At 34.1% G+C, this 13,949-nt stretch overlaps 3 protein-coding genes across 4 annotated transcripts; all 3 read right to left on the reverse strand.

Moving 5' to 3' along the window:
* Window positions 1-91: 91 nt before the first annotated feature.
* Window positions 92-3,760, reverse strand: LOC130746614 (glycosyltransferase BC10-like). The gene is made up of 2 exons (XM_057599294.1): window positions 2,560-3,760; window positions 92-1,003 (listed from the first exon to the last, which is right to left on the reverse strand). Exons 1-2 carry the CDS (start codon window positions 3,061-3,063, stop codon window positions 362-364), a joined length of 1,146 nt encoding a protein of 381 aa, XP_057455277.1. The 5' UTR covers window positions 3,064-3,760; the 3' UTR covers window positions 92-361.
* A 1,538-nt stretch (window positions 3,761-5,298) lies between these two features.
* On the reverse strand, window positions 5,299-6,839 carry LOC130742839 (CASP-like protein 2). Its single transcript, XM_057594938.1, has 3 exons — window positions 6,577-6,839; window positions 6,202-6,328; window positions 5,299-5,765 (listed from the first exon to the last, which is right to left on the reverse strand). The coding sequence occupies exons 1-3, from the start codon at window positions 6,795-6,797 to the stop codon at window positions 5,550-5,552; spliced, it is 564 nt and encodes a 187-aa protein (XP_057450921.1). The 5' UTR covers window positions 6,798-6,839; the 3' UTR covers window positions 5,299-5,549.
* A 1,071-nt stretch (window positions 6,840-7,910) lies between these two features.
* LOC130746615 (protein HEADING DATE 3B-like) lies at window positions 7,911-11,886 on the reverse strand. 2 transcript variants are annotated; one of them, XM_057599296.1, is made up of 4 exons: window positions 10,786-11,886; window positions 9,632-10,266; window positions 9,021-9,072; window positions 7,911-8,942 (listed from the first exon to the last, which is right to left on the reverse strand). In XM_057599296.1, the coding sequence occupies exons 1-4, from the start codon at window positions 11,017-11,019 to the stop codon at window positions 8,073-8,075; spliced, it is 1,791 nt and encodes a 596-aa protein (XP_057455279.1). In that variant the 5' UTR covers window positions 11,020-11,886; the 3' UTR covers window positions 7,911-8,072. The 2 variants fall into 2 exon arrangements, with proteins under 2 accessions (XP_057455279.1, XP_057455278.1); XM_057599295.1 differs by having other exon boundaries at window positions 9,632-10,269.
* Window positions 11,887-13,949: the final 2,063 nt, after the last annotated feature.

The raw sequence follows: 13,949 nt of genomic DNA on the forward strand, positions 1-13,949 counted from the left end.
TGAACTTATAATTTCATCAAAATAGGCAAGTGTAGGTGACAGTGCATCATGGAGTACGCAGCAAATAATAACTTGTGAGAGAGCCAATACATTTCAAAACATATAGCTACTATATTTATTTAACTATCAAAGTAATCCAATAAAATATCAGACTATATTTTGGCTAATACTTGTATGAAATATGGTTTAGATTCAATGCCTTACATATCTAAACGCTGGGGGAGTAACTCACAATATCTGCAAAACAGATGGAACAACAGAAGATGAATCATGAGACCAAAATGGAGTTAGCTAGTAGCTAAGCTAACTTGGCTCCAATGGTGCACTCCTTCAAGGATGCAAGTCAGAAGCCATGAAATTTTTATATTCCTAGAACTTTGGGTGCTATATCTAAAAGAGGACCCAAAGCATTCGGTGCAAACTTTCTCGCGAATAAGAAACAAAGGGAAGATGGCTGGTTATTATAAAGACATGTCTGCTCTTGCAAAACTTTCTTGAAGAACTCCTCTTTGATATCATCCTTCCCAAAGGTAGCTGGGTGGGCACCACCCCTAGACCAGTCCACATAAGTGAGGCTCCTATTTGCCAAAAGATGAGGAGTGTTAATGGTTAACATTGTCTGGAAATAGTGCTCATCAACATAGCATTTGTGTGGTCTGCAGAAATCTCTGAGCTTCGGATAGTAAGTGCTGTCTTCAACTATTCTAATAGCAAGTTCTCGATTAATTTCGAACCACTGAGACCCCTTTCGCCAATCGCTCATGTTGATCTCAGGTGCCATGTTTTCATCGTAACGTCCTCTCCCGTAAGGACCGGGTTCATCAACTGCACCCATAAAGCTGTACCTTGAGCGTGATATGTAACGGTATATAATGCTGAAGTTCTGGAGAGGAATGCATGACTCAGACAGGAGGATAAACCATTCGTTTGAAATATCAAGCAATGCATTCGCCAGAAGTCTTCTTTCAGAATCACACATACTCATCATTCCCCACTCTGCAACCTGCGAAGGAGATGGCTAATTAGAAATTTCTTAAAATCAGAAAATATTCAACCTGAAATCTATCACATTATAAAAATTGAAGGAAAAAAAAAAAAACAATCATACACTGTTTGAGGAAGATCTAAAGCTAGGAGTTTATATGTCCTGGCAAGCTTGTTTGGTTTTACAAACATACACTCCAAATGAACTGTTGGATAATAAGGAAAATCATAGACCAGAAAATATGTTTGATTGCTGAGGTAAATCATAGAATAGAAAATATATTTACCAAGTTTTTTTATAGATATATGCATTTTCAGCATAAATATTTTACTGCTGCAAAACTTGGCAAGGAACAAGAATGAGAGAGCTAATATATTCAGAAAGACAAAGCCTGTGTCTTTGGTGGCAATTGGTGCATTATATTTAAAATATGACTCCAATTAGTCCAATAATGAATGATGTTCAGATCATACTACCCACTAGGTGCCAACACATTTGCCATCAAGATATTCATAAACCAACAATGCTATCTGCATTTCTATGTCCCCTTCTATCCTCACCAGAGTCAATGACTCAAAATAGTACTTTGTATAGAGAAAATACTGGCAGACAGAATCTATTAACAAAAACAGTCTTCATTGAATATTATTTAAATTCATCAAAAAATGTTAAAAAGTGCAATTCCCTGAATGAAAAATGATAGAATGAAACTTTCCAGAGCAGGTGAAAAAGCATAATGACAATAAATTTTTTGTTTCTACTTCCAAAATATGCAAACATTATTAAGCAATGTAAATCAAAATATCTTTCACATTGGAAGGAAATCCTTCCTTTCATATTCAATGTGCTTTGGAAAGTGGGAAATTACTTCAACCACTTTTTAATTGCTAAATATCATAAATTTATGCAGAATCACAAACACAACAGCCACAGTATCATAATGAGAGATGGATTCCCCCAGTTGAAGGAAGTCAGTTGTCAAAAATAATCCTACTATGTCTATCCTTGGAAAAAATACCACTTCTCTAGTATATCTTATACGGACAGAGAGACTAGCATAACACAACTGGAATATACTCCTTTATAAGAAAAATCTTTTAAACAGGCCAAAGCAAAGAAATTCCCTGCTACCATGACAAAATTCACATATGAAGAATCAAGACTATGATATTTTCAAATAGTATCTTATTCCCATACACGAAAACAACTCTAAGATCCACAATTTGGATAGTTCCTATCAACATTTGTTTGACAAAAAAAGCATGATATAGCAGGGGTGTTATATGCCTACATTGAGGCTTTATTACATAGTAAGTTAGTAACCATATACGACACCGGGGACTAGGATTGACCATCATTTATGTGACCATAAATTAGCACCCATCATAAAACTCCAAAACAAATAATTGTGGTTGAAATGCTAACACATAACTGGCATTGATATGGCTGAAAATATTGTATGAACACATAGTAATTCGTACATAAAATGCTACTTCCTCATGAATGCATAAAGTAGTACTAAAAACCATGAGCCAATTTTAGAAACCAACTAAAAAAATTAAGCTAGCTTATACCTGGCTTGGGATGTTTCTCTTATAAAAAACTGATGATGGTGGAAAATCAGCATTGTAAGATGGCAGTGAATGAATATAGATGGAATATAGCTTCTGGTGCCCTTTAAAGAACTTCTCCCAGAGCGGCGCCATAGGCAAGGGTCCCTTGGTCAAGAACATGAAGGCAATCTTTGGAGTTCTTTTAAAAGGATAACTCTCGATCCTCGGAACGAAAGAAGCCCGCCAAAAGAGCTCCATGTCATTCATGGTGTGCAGCAAACTCGACGGAGGCCTAATCCAACTTTCTATAGCCGCCGGCTGCTGGACGCAAGGCCTGAACGTAGATTGTACCAGAGCCACATTGTGAATACCGAAATGCCTAATCATGTACATGCTAAGAAAGAAACCACCCAAGCCAATAACCAAAAATAGCAAGAAGAATTGCAGAAGTCTCACAGGGAATGGCCTAGAAGGACTAGTTCTTATCACACCAGGGTCCTTCCCTTCCTCCAACCTAGACTGCATCGTTTTGCTTTTTCCTCTATCAAATTCAGGATCTTGGTACTCTTGAGCTTTTTTCACACATAATCAAATCTCAAAAAGCTCACTTTTTTCATGGCAAAACTGGATCAACCAAATCTAACATAACATACAGACTAATACTATATTCTACCACATGGGGTGTGTGAATGAATCAAAACCCACATCAGAAAACAGATCAAAACACCAAACAAAGCTTGAGATCACAACCATCACATTAAACAACCACAGAAAATCAGCTCCTCATATTCAAAACCAGAAAGTTATGAACAAAGATCAAAACTCTGCTTCCCTGTTTTGGAAAAGGGAAGAAAAACAAAGAATGATCACCAGAGAAGGGTGAGAATCGCGTTTACGATGGATGTTGGGGTATGGCCAAAAGCAAGTTGTATGTATGTATATATACAGAGTTCAATAACGTTTGAGGAAGAAAGTGGTGAGATCCCTTTCACGCTTTTCACCTCTGTTCTTGAATTGTGCCAGATTTCAATGGAAGTGTGAGTTTTGCTATCTCCCTCTCCTCAAACTCTCCACTCTCTCATGAATCACACTGCATAATCACGTTTTGAGTGGAATACATGTTTTTGTTCTTTCCACTTTTTGATGAAATGAAAAAGTTAAGGAAAGTGGAAGACACAAGGAAAAGAAAAGTAACATATAAGTGATTTAAAACCTAAGATAAGTTTCCTAGATTCTTCGTTTGTTACTTTGGAGTTCATGTTCTTGTTGTCCTTATGAGTTCCAATTTTAATGTCTCATTTTCGGTTTCGATTAATGAAATTATGACATATTAATTAGAAAAATATAATGAAAATGACATTTCTAACTTTACATTAGTCATTTTTTTATTAAAGTGACACAATTTTATAGTTGAGAGTTGAGACAGAAAATGAGACATTATTTAAAAACGGATGATCTCTTTCTTTCATAGCATGCCATTTTCTTTTGTTTTTTTGAAATGATTTAAACTACAATAAAATCTTGATAAACCTGGATGATGCCATTTTCATTGGTTCACATTTTTGTGGTGTGTTATTGGTGCAAGTGTTGGATTTTTCATGCCATCACATTCTGAATATTGTGTGAAAAAAGTTCATACAAAATTATATAAAAAGATAAGATTGATTTTAGAGAGTGTAGAGTCTATGAAAAAAAAAAGAACTTTCACATAAGCTCTATTATATATTATTGTGCATTTTGATTTATCATACACATGTTGGTCATAATTTGTAACAAAGAATAGCAATTTTTCTTGCACTGTATCAATATTGTTGTACTATAAAGTAAGTTTCTTATATATATGGTTGGTCCTTTATTTGATTCGATTCTGCATTTGTGCCTTTGTTCTTCATGGATGGTGCAGATTCTAGTGAAAATATGTAGTTCAGTAGTTGAAAGATCAGTGTAGGATTTTCTTCATTTTGAGTATTTTTCCCCAATCATATTGTTACAAAAGATAGAATAATTAATGTTAAAAGTAAGAAAAATCCGGGGACCAACAAACTTTTTCAGCCCATTAAGTACCATCATCAGATTGTTCTTTTCCTTTACTTATACGTTTGGATGTTGGTGATGGCAACGTTCAAGTTAAGATTTTCTTAATTAGCATGGAAACGAGAAAATGACATGCCACTTGATAATTAATGCTTGAAATATTATGCTTTTGCAAAAGTAGTGGTTACTGGAATACTGGTTAGGTTAGTGTCTTTAGAACCTTGTTCAGATGAATTTTTCGCACATTTTTTTTTATTTTAAAATAAATATCATTAGAAATTATGTACAAATATTATAAAAAGTTATAAGTTTCTCTAATTTTAAAGAAATATAAATTATTTAATTATATAAATATCTTATTTTATCATTTAATTTATTGGAAATAGCTTTTTACTCCGGCTAAAAGTGTGACTATTTGAATGCATAAGTCAAAAGTTTGATTCTTATGAACGGCATTTTTTAGAGACTTTTAAGTTTTAACTTTCACTACACCAAATCGAAACAAGGTTAGTGGCTACGGGTTGTTCAAATTTGGTTTTCCGGGTAACTGTTATATCAGGTGAATCAAGTTTCGGTCGGTAGTGATTTTTTAGACAATCCTAAACTATTATATGAAGACCTTTATTGACTACTCTAGTTTATGCCCAAGAGAATCAGACATGTGACGCTACAGAGCAACCCATCTCACTCTCTACAACATTTTTAATGTAGAGTTACCCTAAACAGGAAGTGAACATTGAACAATAAATTAAAAAGAGCAAAAAGATTCAACTTAAGTACATTTGATATAGCAATTAGCAAACTCGTATATATAACAACGTGCAAGATGTTAATTACACTGCCACTGGGATTTTACGCTCCACTTGGACTAGTTTATATTGAAAGCTTAAAACAAAGCCTGCAGGGAAGGCTAGATAAGCACAATCAGAATAAGGGCAATGCACACCATGACCAGTCCAATTCCACCATTTCAATTTTCAATGCTTGCTTATTGATACTGCTGACATGAGAATAATTATCATGAAGATAACCACTGCAATGAAAGAACCAATCAGTGAACCTGAAATGCGTTCACAGAAGTGGTTGTATTGTCCGCAGAAAGGAAACCAATTGGCATTTACGTTGCCATAATGTGACACATAAACAATTGTTGCTGCTGCTGCTGCTCCAGTTGTGAGAAGACCAAACATAACCTTCACAAATTCGATCTAACCTTTGTTAGAAAACTTTGTTGGCTGTAACAATATCTAACTAGGTGAGGAGTTTTCAATGTTACACAAGCCTAGCTTTTAGTCCAATTTAGAGTTTAGTAACAAATAGCAGAAGAAATATAGTAGTCACATAATAATTTAGAACAGAGAAGAATAAACGAATAACAGAGGAGATGATAAAACATTCAATGGACCCTTCCCAAAACTGGGATCCAATGTCCTCAAATGGTATCTCATTTTCTGTATCAACCAATGAAATTATATTTATTAAAAAATACATATGGATATGTGATTTATAACCTTATATGAGTGATTTTTGAATTAATTGATGGAATCGAGAAATGCGCATCATTTTGGAACATAGGAGCTTGAATTTGGAATTAGCTTCAATGACTAGAAAATTAAAATAGAATATTACCGTGTCAAGAAAGACTAGGAGAATCCTACTTTTTGCTGCAGAACTCCTCCTTATTATGTGGAAGAATGACAAGGCAAGTGAAAGTACAAGGTATCCACATACAATAGAATTGGAGGTCACAAAAAACCTGAAATTACATATATTCACACCCTCATTAGTTATCAACTTCTCTTTTCTTCAAAATGTAATAGTAAAAGGTAATGATTTTTTTTTGTAGGCAAATGTTAGTTGTTAGAAATGTTAGTAAATTAATCTCTCCACCGGGTTCGAACCCGGGACCCATCACCCTTCACCCCACCCAACCCTTATGTCCCTAGCTCTTACCACTTAAGGCAAATAATAAAGGAGAACTGTATAGAAGGAATGAGCACTTACACGAATGTCGGAAGGTCATCAAATACAGCTCTGAATTTTACAAACTGTGTGGTAAAGGGAAGTGTTTCCCTTGTTGTTCCCGTACTCAATGCACTTCCCAGTGTGCCAATGGCTGCCACAATTCTCAAAATAAAGTCCATTATTGAGAGACCTCTTATCATCCCTTTTCTTGGGGCTGCTACTTGGGAAATTTCTCCAGTTTCAACTGCACTCACCTTCATTTTTTCTCCTACTTAGATTCTCTTCACTTGTAGGTGAACAAGTATCAGAATGGCAATCATTTATATATACTGAAAACAAAGTATGGGACAGTGATTTTACAATAAATATATCAAAACAGGAAAAAAAAATTTCTAGTGGAGTAGGTTTGGCCAAGATTGATGTGTATTGACCTAAGCATGTGACATATGGGACTTAAAAAATGGGAGAGCATGATGCAGCTTACATCTTCTTGTAAGGAACTAAACTTACTTTCATCTCTCACTGCATGCTTACTCTTGTAACCTTGCATTGTATAATATATATATATATATATATATATATATATATATATATAAGCTCAGAATAACGTACGAATGAAAATTGAGCTTTATTAGTGGATTTGGTTTCGGTATAAGCTTTGCTCGGTACAGGACAATAGCTAGTATGTTGGCATCTGGGGGAGATGTAGTTAACTTTGTTATGTTTAATACTCTATCTATGATTTTATATATGAATACTTCTTTGACTTAATTGCAGTTTTGGTCCCTGAAGCAACACGATTTGTGTGATTTTGGTCCCCAATTAAAGAAGTAACGTGATGGTGCAATATGATTTTGGATCCCACCGCAAGCTGAGGAGGGAAGCGAACCAGATTTGCTGGACCTCCTGACAAAGGAAAAGCGCGTGATAGATAGACTCCGGCTAAAGCAACTCCTTTTTCTACAGTATAACCGCTAGTATCATTATTAGATTAATTATTTTAAAACATTCATATTTATTTTACCCTTTGCTTTCTCTATGCTGCTCATATGTTTTAAGTGTTTTTTCCATAAGTATCTTCGCAACTAGCAGTCATGAGACTAATTCCCTTGAAACTCAGAGATAACATTGAGTGAATATACATCTTCTAACAAATATTTCTCTATACACATCGCCTATGGGTCAAACTCTTGACTAAATGCTTAAAAAACTTGACTATAACCATATATAGTTTTAACAAATTATTATCACCCCATTAATATATATTGTAGTTTCTTCATGAAACTTTGTAACCTCTATATTTTCTTAGAATTTAAGTTAGAGGGAACTTTAATTCAAAAATTAACTTAGAAGTAGGATTGATCTACCGCGTATAATGATTTATTTTGCCATATTTCTAAGCAATGTAAGCAATGTGTGTGTGAGAGTTCTCAACATATTTATCCAAGAAAATGGTCATTGGTACAGCGTTAGTGTGTATTGTTACTTATCAAATTAGAATATCTAGACTTGACTAACACATTGAGATAGACTAGTTACAAATATTTCCTTTCTTCTTGTAGTGACCTGAATATTCTGGCTGCTGATTCAGTAGCTGATTTGGGATTATGAGGAAGAGCTTTGATCACTCGCGGGAGGTTTTCAACAGGTGTGTTCTGTTCTGCTGATAGCCGAGATGTCGGTTCCACAGGAAACAAAGGAAGTTCATCTCCTTTCATCTTCTTGGAAGGAGGACTACTAGCTGTACTTCTCTGCAATTCTTTATCTTCCACTGAATGATGAGTTAAAATATTTCTCGACATCACTCGGCTAGTCTGCGTGGACAGGTTAGATGAGCTCCGGTATAACATGGCAGAATTGACCTCTCCAGAGGAGTGGTGGTTCTGATCAGGACCATTAGACTGCCCCATTTTCTCAACAGACATAGAAGGATGATGCATTAATGATGGTGGTGGTAAGAACTGGGGTAAAGATGAAGCAATGATTGGTGGTGGTGGTGGTGTTGGTGGCGGTGCCATGAAGCCTGCATTTGGAGCAATGATTGCCTTGTACACAAGGCCTTCAGATGGGGACATGACAGGAACTAACCACTGGTTTACTGGTGGAACTGGAGGGTAGACACAGCTTGGGGAGTTTATATCTAAATGATGGCTATAATTTGATAACTGGTTACTGTGGCTTTTGCTCATGATGTTGTTGATTGGAGAAGGAAGTGGAAACATCCCAATTGCATTGTTTTTAGCAGGCTCAGGAGTAGAGGTTCTCTCAGACTTGCTTTCGAGTTTAATAACTGTGGATGGTGATGGTAATTTCTTGGTTGAAGATGATGTTTTCAGTTGTGGCTTGTTAAGCATTGAGTTATCTCCAAGCAATAAATGGGGTGACTCTGCAATTAATCTCTGAACCTGCTATTAAGAAATGATTTAGTTGCTTCTCATATCATAATCCGAGTGAAAGTCAGGCACACATAAGTCAATAATTACCTTTATCAGTCTGTGGAGCTCAAACACTTGCATGAGGAAGATTCTCTGTTGACTGCATACAGCAATATAAGTATCAGGTTTAAGATTATAGCAAAACACATAAACTTGAAACAGGAACGATAGACATACAAACAGCGCAGACACCCTTCTGACACCACATTTTTTCTTTAATCTTCTCTTATTATCACATCTATCATATATTAGTATATCACATATCACATCTATAACGTGAGCTCTTCTCTTATTTTCTCACTCTGGTGACTGTTGGATGTATGTACTATTTGAATGTACAAAAAGATGAACTAGTGAAATTATGAGTGCTTAGTCTCAAGAAGTGCAATGCATTTCTTTCTCTTGGACATGATGTCTAGATCAGTAGATGTTTTCTCTATTTCCATCTCAACTACCATGATTTCTTTAGGTTGAGTTCATTTTCAAATAAGTAAATTTGTTTGCCTGGTCAGATACATATCCCAATGTTACAAATCTTAACCCATCATCCTACAAAATTTCCCTAATTCCACCAAATTTCCCTAAAAAGGAAAATACAAAAAGTTTAACAAAAAGAAAGGCCAAATCATAAACACATAATACTAGACAGACAAACTTACTTGATGATAGTTCTTCTTGCTTTCCAAAATTCCTTTTCACCTATAACTCCTACAACACTGTCAGGGGAAATATCCCTCCCAAACAAACATTCTGAACTTGGTTTATTTAAGGTATCATGATCCCTATAAGCCTCCTCATCTTTATTGTCCTCAAAAGCTGCATGCTCTTCATGTGTATGAACATTCCTACCTTGCAATGTTTTTAAGCTATCTACTGAAATACTTCTAATTTCTCCTTTCAATGATCCATGTTCTCTCTTCATTGACGTAGAACTCCTTCCTTTCACCAATGAGTTTAAGGATTCATCATCTCTCATATCACCAAAACCATCTAATGGGTGAGGAGGCCCTTCCTCTGGCTTCAGACCAATTTGTCTCACAACTATAGGCTCTTCCATCTGGTTCTTCCCATATTTTGCTGAATTCAGATCTATGGCTTCAGATGAATTCACCTTGTTTCTAAATGAGTGTAGACTTTTGAGCGAACAGTTCAAATTATTTCTTGCGAGTTTATCATCATCTTTATCATTTTGAATGATGCCGCAGCTTGAATTTCTCTCACAGGCAGAACCAGAAGTCATAAAAGCATCCTCACCAAGTGTTTTCAGGGAATTCTTACTAGTGAGGAAACTACCCTGCTGAAACAAATTAAATACACCAGTAAGTGACAATGAGAACAAGAAGTTTAAATTCTGGCCGTTTGTAGGTTACAAAAGAAGAAAGAGAGACAAAAGATGTGTGCTCCAATATCAATTTAAGGGTTAAGTACTTTTTATTAACTCTTACAGTCTTACTTGAACTATGTTGAAAGATTCCAAGCTTAATTATTCTCAAAAGTTTTACTATGTACTATACATAAAAACTTCTATTTTCTTCTGGTTACAATGTCAAGTAGTATTATAAGATTATGGCACTTAGTGCCTTCATTCAAGCTTCTACTTGTTCGAAAAACTCAAGACAAAATCACAGTGGACAGAAGCAAAAGCTAAAGGAAGTTGTTGTCCACTATGATTTTGGTTTCACCGTGGTTTCCGAACGAGTTTCTAAACATGCATGGTAAGCTTATGGAGAGATTGGAAAAACAATGTGAGTTTCTTTCCATCTATTAATTAATCGATTAAAGGCAAAAATTGAATGAACATTACTTGACTCACTTGGGTAGATGTTGGAGGAAGTGTGCAGTTTCTTAGCAGGAGAGGAAACAAGGATGGTGATCCTGATTCTGATGATGCAAATTGACCTTGAGAAGAAGGGATGCTGAATTGTTCATAGAGAGCCATCTTATTCCTTGGAGGTGCTTTTGGCCCTCCTTTCTCTGCATCTTTAACATGCAACCTAGGAAACATTGGGCTAATCATCTCCTTCCCCTCACCAATTGCCCCTTTCATCTTTACTCCTCTTTCTACACCCTATTCACTAACAAAAATTTCACAAAAATTCCCTTTCCATTCTTAGAAAATTGTCAATCCAGCACGTGTTTGTCAGTTGGAAAAACCACTTCAGGAGGAGTATTCAAAACTCAAATCTCTAAGTTCTGTTAGGACAAGAAATTCCAACCCTATGAAAACAAATCAATCGATCCACTAGGCAATTTGCGGCGCAACACAAAAAAAAACAGATTAACCAACTTCAAAGAGGTTTTCCTGATCGTACATTATTAATAAGGGGAAGGAAGAACACATTAGAAATAAGAGGAGAAAAACAAAGATCGAAAGGCACCTACTTCTAGAATATTGAACTTTTCAGCTGAAAACCAATGATAGGCAAGCAACAAATTCATGAATTCACTTAGAAATGCGCCAGAACACAAGGAGACAATACTCAGCAAGTACAAAAGTGAAGGAAAGATCAAAGATATTAAAGAAAAAAGATTGAATGAGGATAGATTCAATAGAAACAAAGGGTCACCCTGAATCCACGAGGCACTGCCAATAAAAGCAAATAAAAAAACTAGAAAGTGAGAGCAAAACTTGTTATGGGGTAGTATTATGGACCCAAGTTTTGTTCAGAACAGCTGCACTTGCATGGTGAGTGATGACCCTACCATGTTGGATAGAAAAAACTCATCAATGAGGGAGAGTGATGCTAAAATGGTATGATTCATGATTGGAGACAGAAGCAGTGTGACCGGGTCTCTCATCAAAAACTCTTGTGTGTATCTGCTTTGGCGAAGGACAAGGAAGAGCCAAAGAGGTAAGTGAATTGCTACCACATGTTGAAATCTTTCACGAAAAATCCGTTCAAAAATCGTGTCCTCGTATTTTACCAAATTTTGAGTTTAAACACTCCTGATTCTGAGGAAGTACCATCTCGTACGTCATGTAACCTTCCAATTATGTGAGGAGTAAATGGTCGAATCTATATATATATATATAAAGCTCACTTGAGCTATAAGTATTAAATACATTAAACAATGAAGTTAACCAAATTAAATTTCTATTTAACATTCAATATAATGTAACTTTTGAAACATGTCAATCTTTTTATTTTTTGACTTTACACATGCCAATATAATGTAACCTTTGAATTAAATTATGTAATAATTTTTTATTAAATAAATTAAATATAAAGATTAATTTAGCTACCTATACTAAATAATAAAATTATAAACTAAATTTTGAGTTTTTTTTTTACATTACCCATTTATTATTTATTTATTTCAAGAAAACAATCATCAACTATAAAAAAAACTACATTAAATCATATGGTTGTACTATATATTAAATAGTAAAAATAGAAAATATATTAAATAATAAAAAACTCCCATTTTTTAATTGTATTAACTATTAATTATACATTTCAGTTACTTATAAAAAAATATTTATAAGTATTAATTAAAAAATGTTAGAATATTAATTATCAATCATAAATTGAAGGGGAGAAAGTTAAAATAAAACTATGTAATATCTTGATACACAAAAAAATATTGAGAGTTAAATTAAATATAATAAAATAATATTTATTAAAAAATAATTAAGAAAATTTTGTCTTTAAATAAAAAAGTGGTGCTCTATAGGTATTTACCATTAATTATAATATGTGTGTATTCGTTGAAAAAATTCTTTAAATATAATATTTGGTCTATTATATATTAGTAGAAATTACTTGAAAAAGAATAACGGAGTAAAATAACTATGACCAAAGTTTAATAAGTTTAAATTTAATAAATAATTCTTTACACTAATAAAATCATTTCTTATTATAATTTTAAAAGTTAAAATTAATTTATTGTGGATATAATGTGTAAAAATATGTCTTTATAACTTATTTAAGATATTAAAATTTATTACTTGATTTCATATCTTTCAAATTCACATAATGATTTTCTATATTTTTTAAATGAATAAAATTTTAAGTCTACTTCAGTGCTAATTATTTAATATCAATTACTACAAAGAAATGCATGCGTATTTAATAATAAAGTTGTTTGTGTTGAACATATATGAGACTATTGCTTGGTTTGTGTGTTTGGTTGTCAAGGGGAAGTGGAATGATTGTCCATATAATTTGGAATAGTTTGCTAGAGGCTTTGAGCGTATCGAATGGCCACGAAAACAAAAGATGCCACGAACAGTGTATTGGGAGCAACCGCCAGCCACTATTTTGAAGTTTAATGTGGATGAGGCGCGAAAGGGAACCCAATGGTAAGTGGTATTGGCGGGGTTTTGTGGTTACTTTGCAAAAGGAACTGGATTGTTGTGAGCTTTTGACGAAGGTTCAAGTAGTGTTACATGCTTTGTTATTTTTTCAGCAATTTAAATTTTCAAATGTGGTGGTTGAGAGTGATTCCTCCTTAGTGGTTGGGTGAGTGTCTAGGGGAGATAGGAGGTCATGGAAATTGAAAAATGTATTTAATCATATAGATCATCTGATTTTTGTAATTCAGTGTGTTGGTGTGGTGCATGTATTGCGTGAGGGAAACACTGTGACGAACTTTTTGGTAAATCAAGGGTGTGGTAGAGAACAACATATAAGGTTTGTTGTGATCCAATGTAATTATCTAAATGAGAAGATTGTTCTCATTTTTATTGCGTTTCAATATTTTTTTTAAATATCAATTATTAATTTGAGTAATATTAATTATTTAGATCTAGAGAACTCTAATTCTATTCAATGAATGTCTCACTTCCATTATTATTTAATTTATTATATTTTATAATTAAACATATTTTATATTTATATTTATCAAAACTATAATAATTATATATAATTTTAAAAATATTATAAATCAACCCGTGCAACGCACGGGTATTATTTCTAGTTAGTAAAGTATTACTCCCTCCATTTTCTCGAAAACTCCAAAAGAAATTATTGATTG

Source organism: Lotus japonicus, chromosome 3 (assembly GCF_012489685.1).
Source record: "Lotus japonicus ecotype B-129 chromosome 3, LjGifu_v1.2".
Taxonomy (NCBI): domain Eukaryota; kingdom Viridiplantae; phylum Streptophyta; class Magnoliopsida; order Fabales; family Fabaceae; genus Lotus; species Lotus japonicus.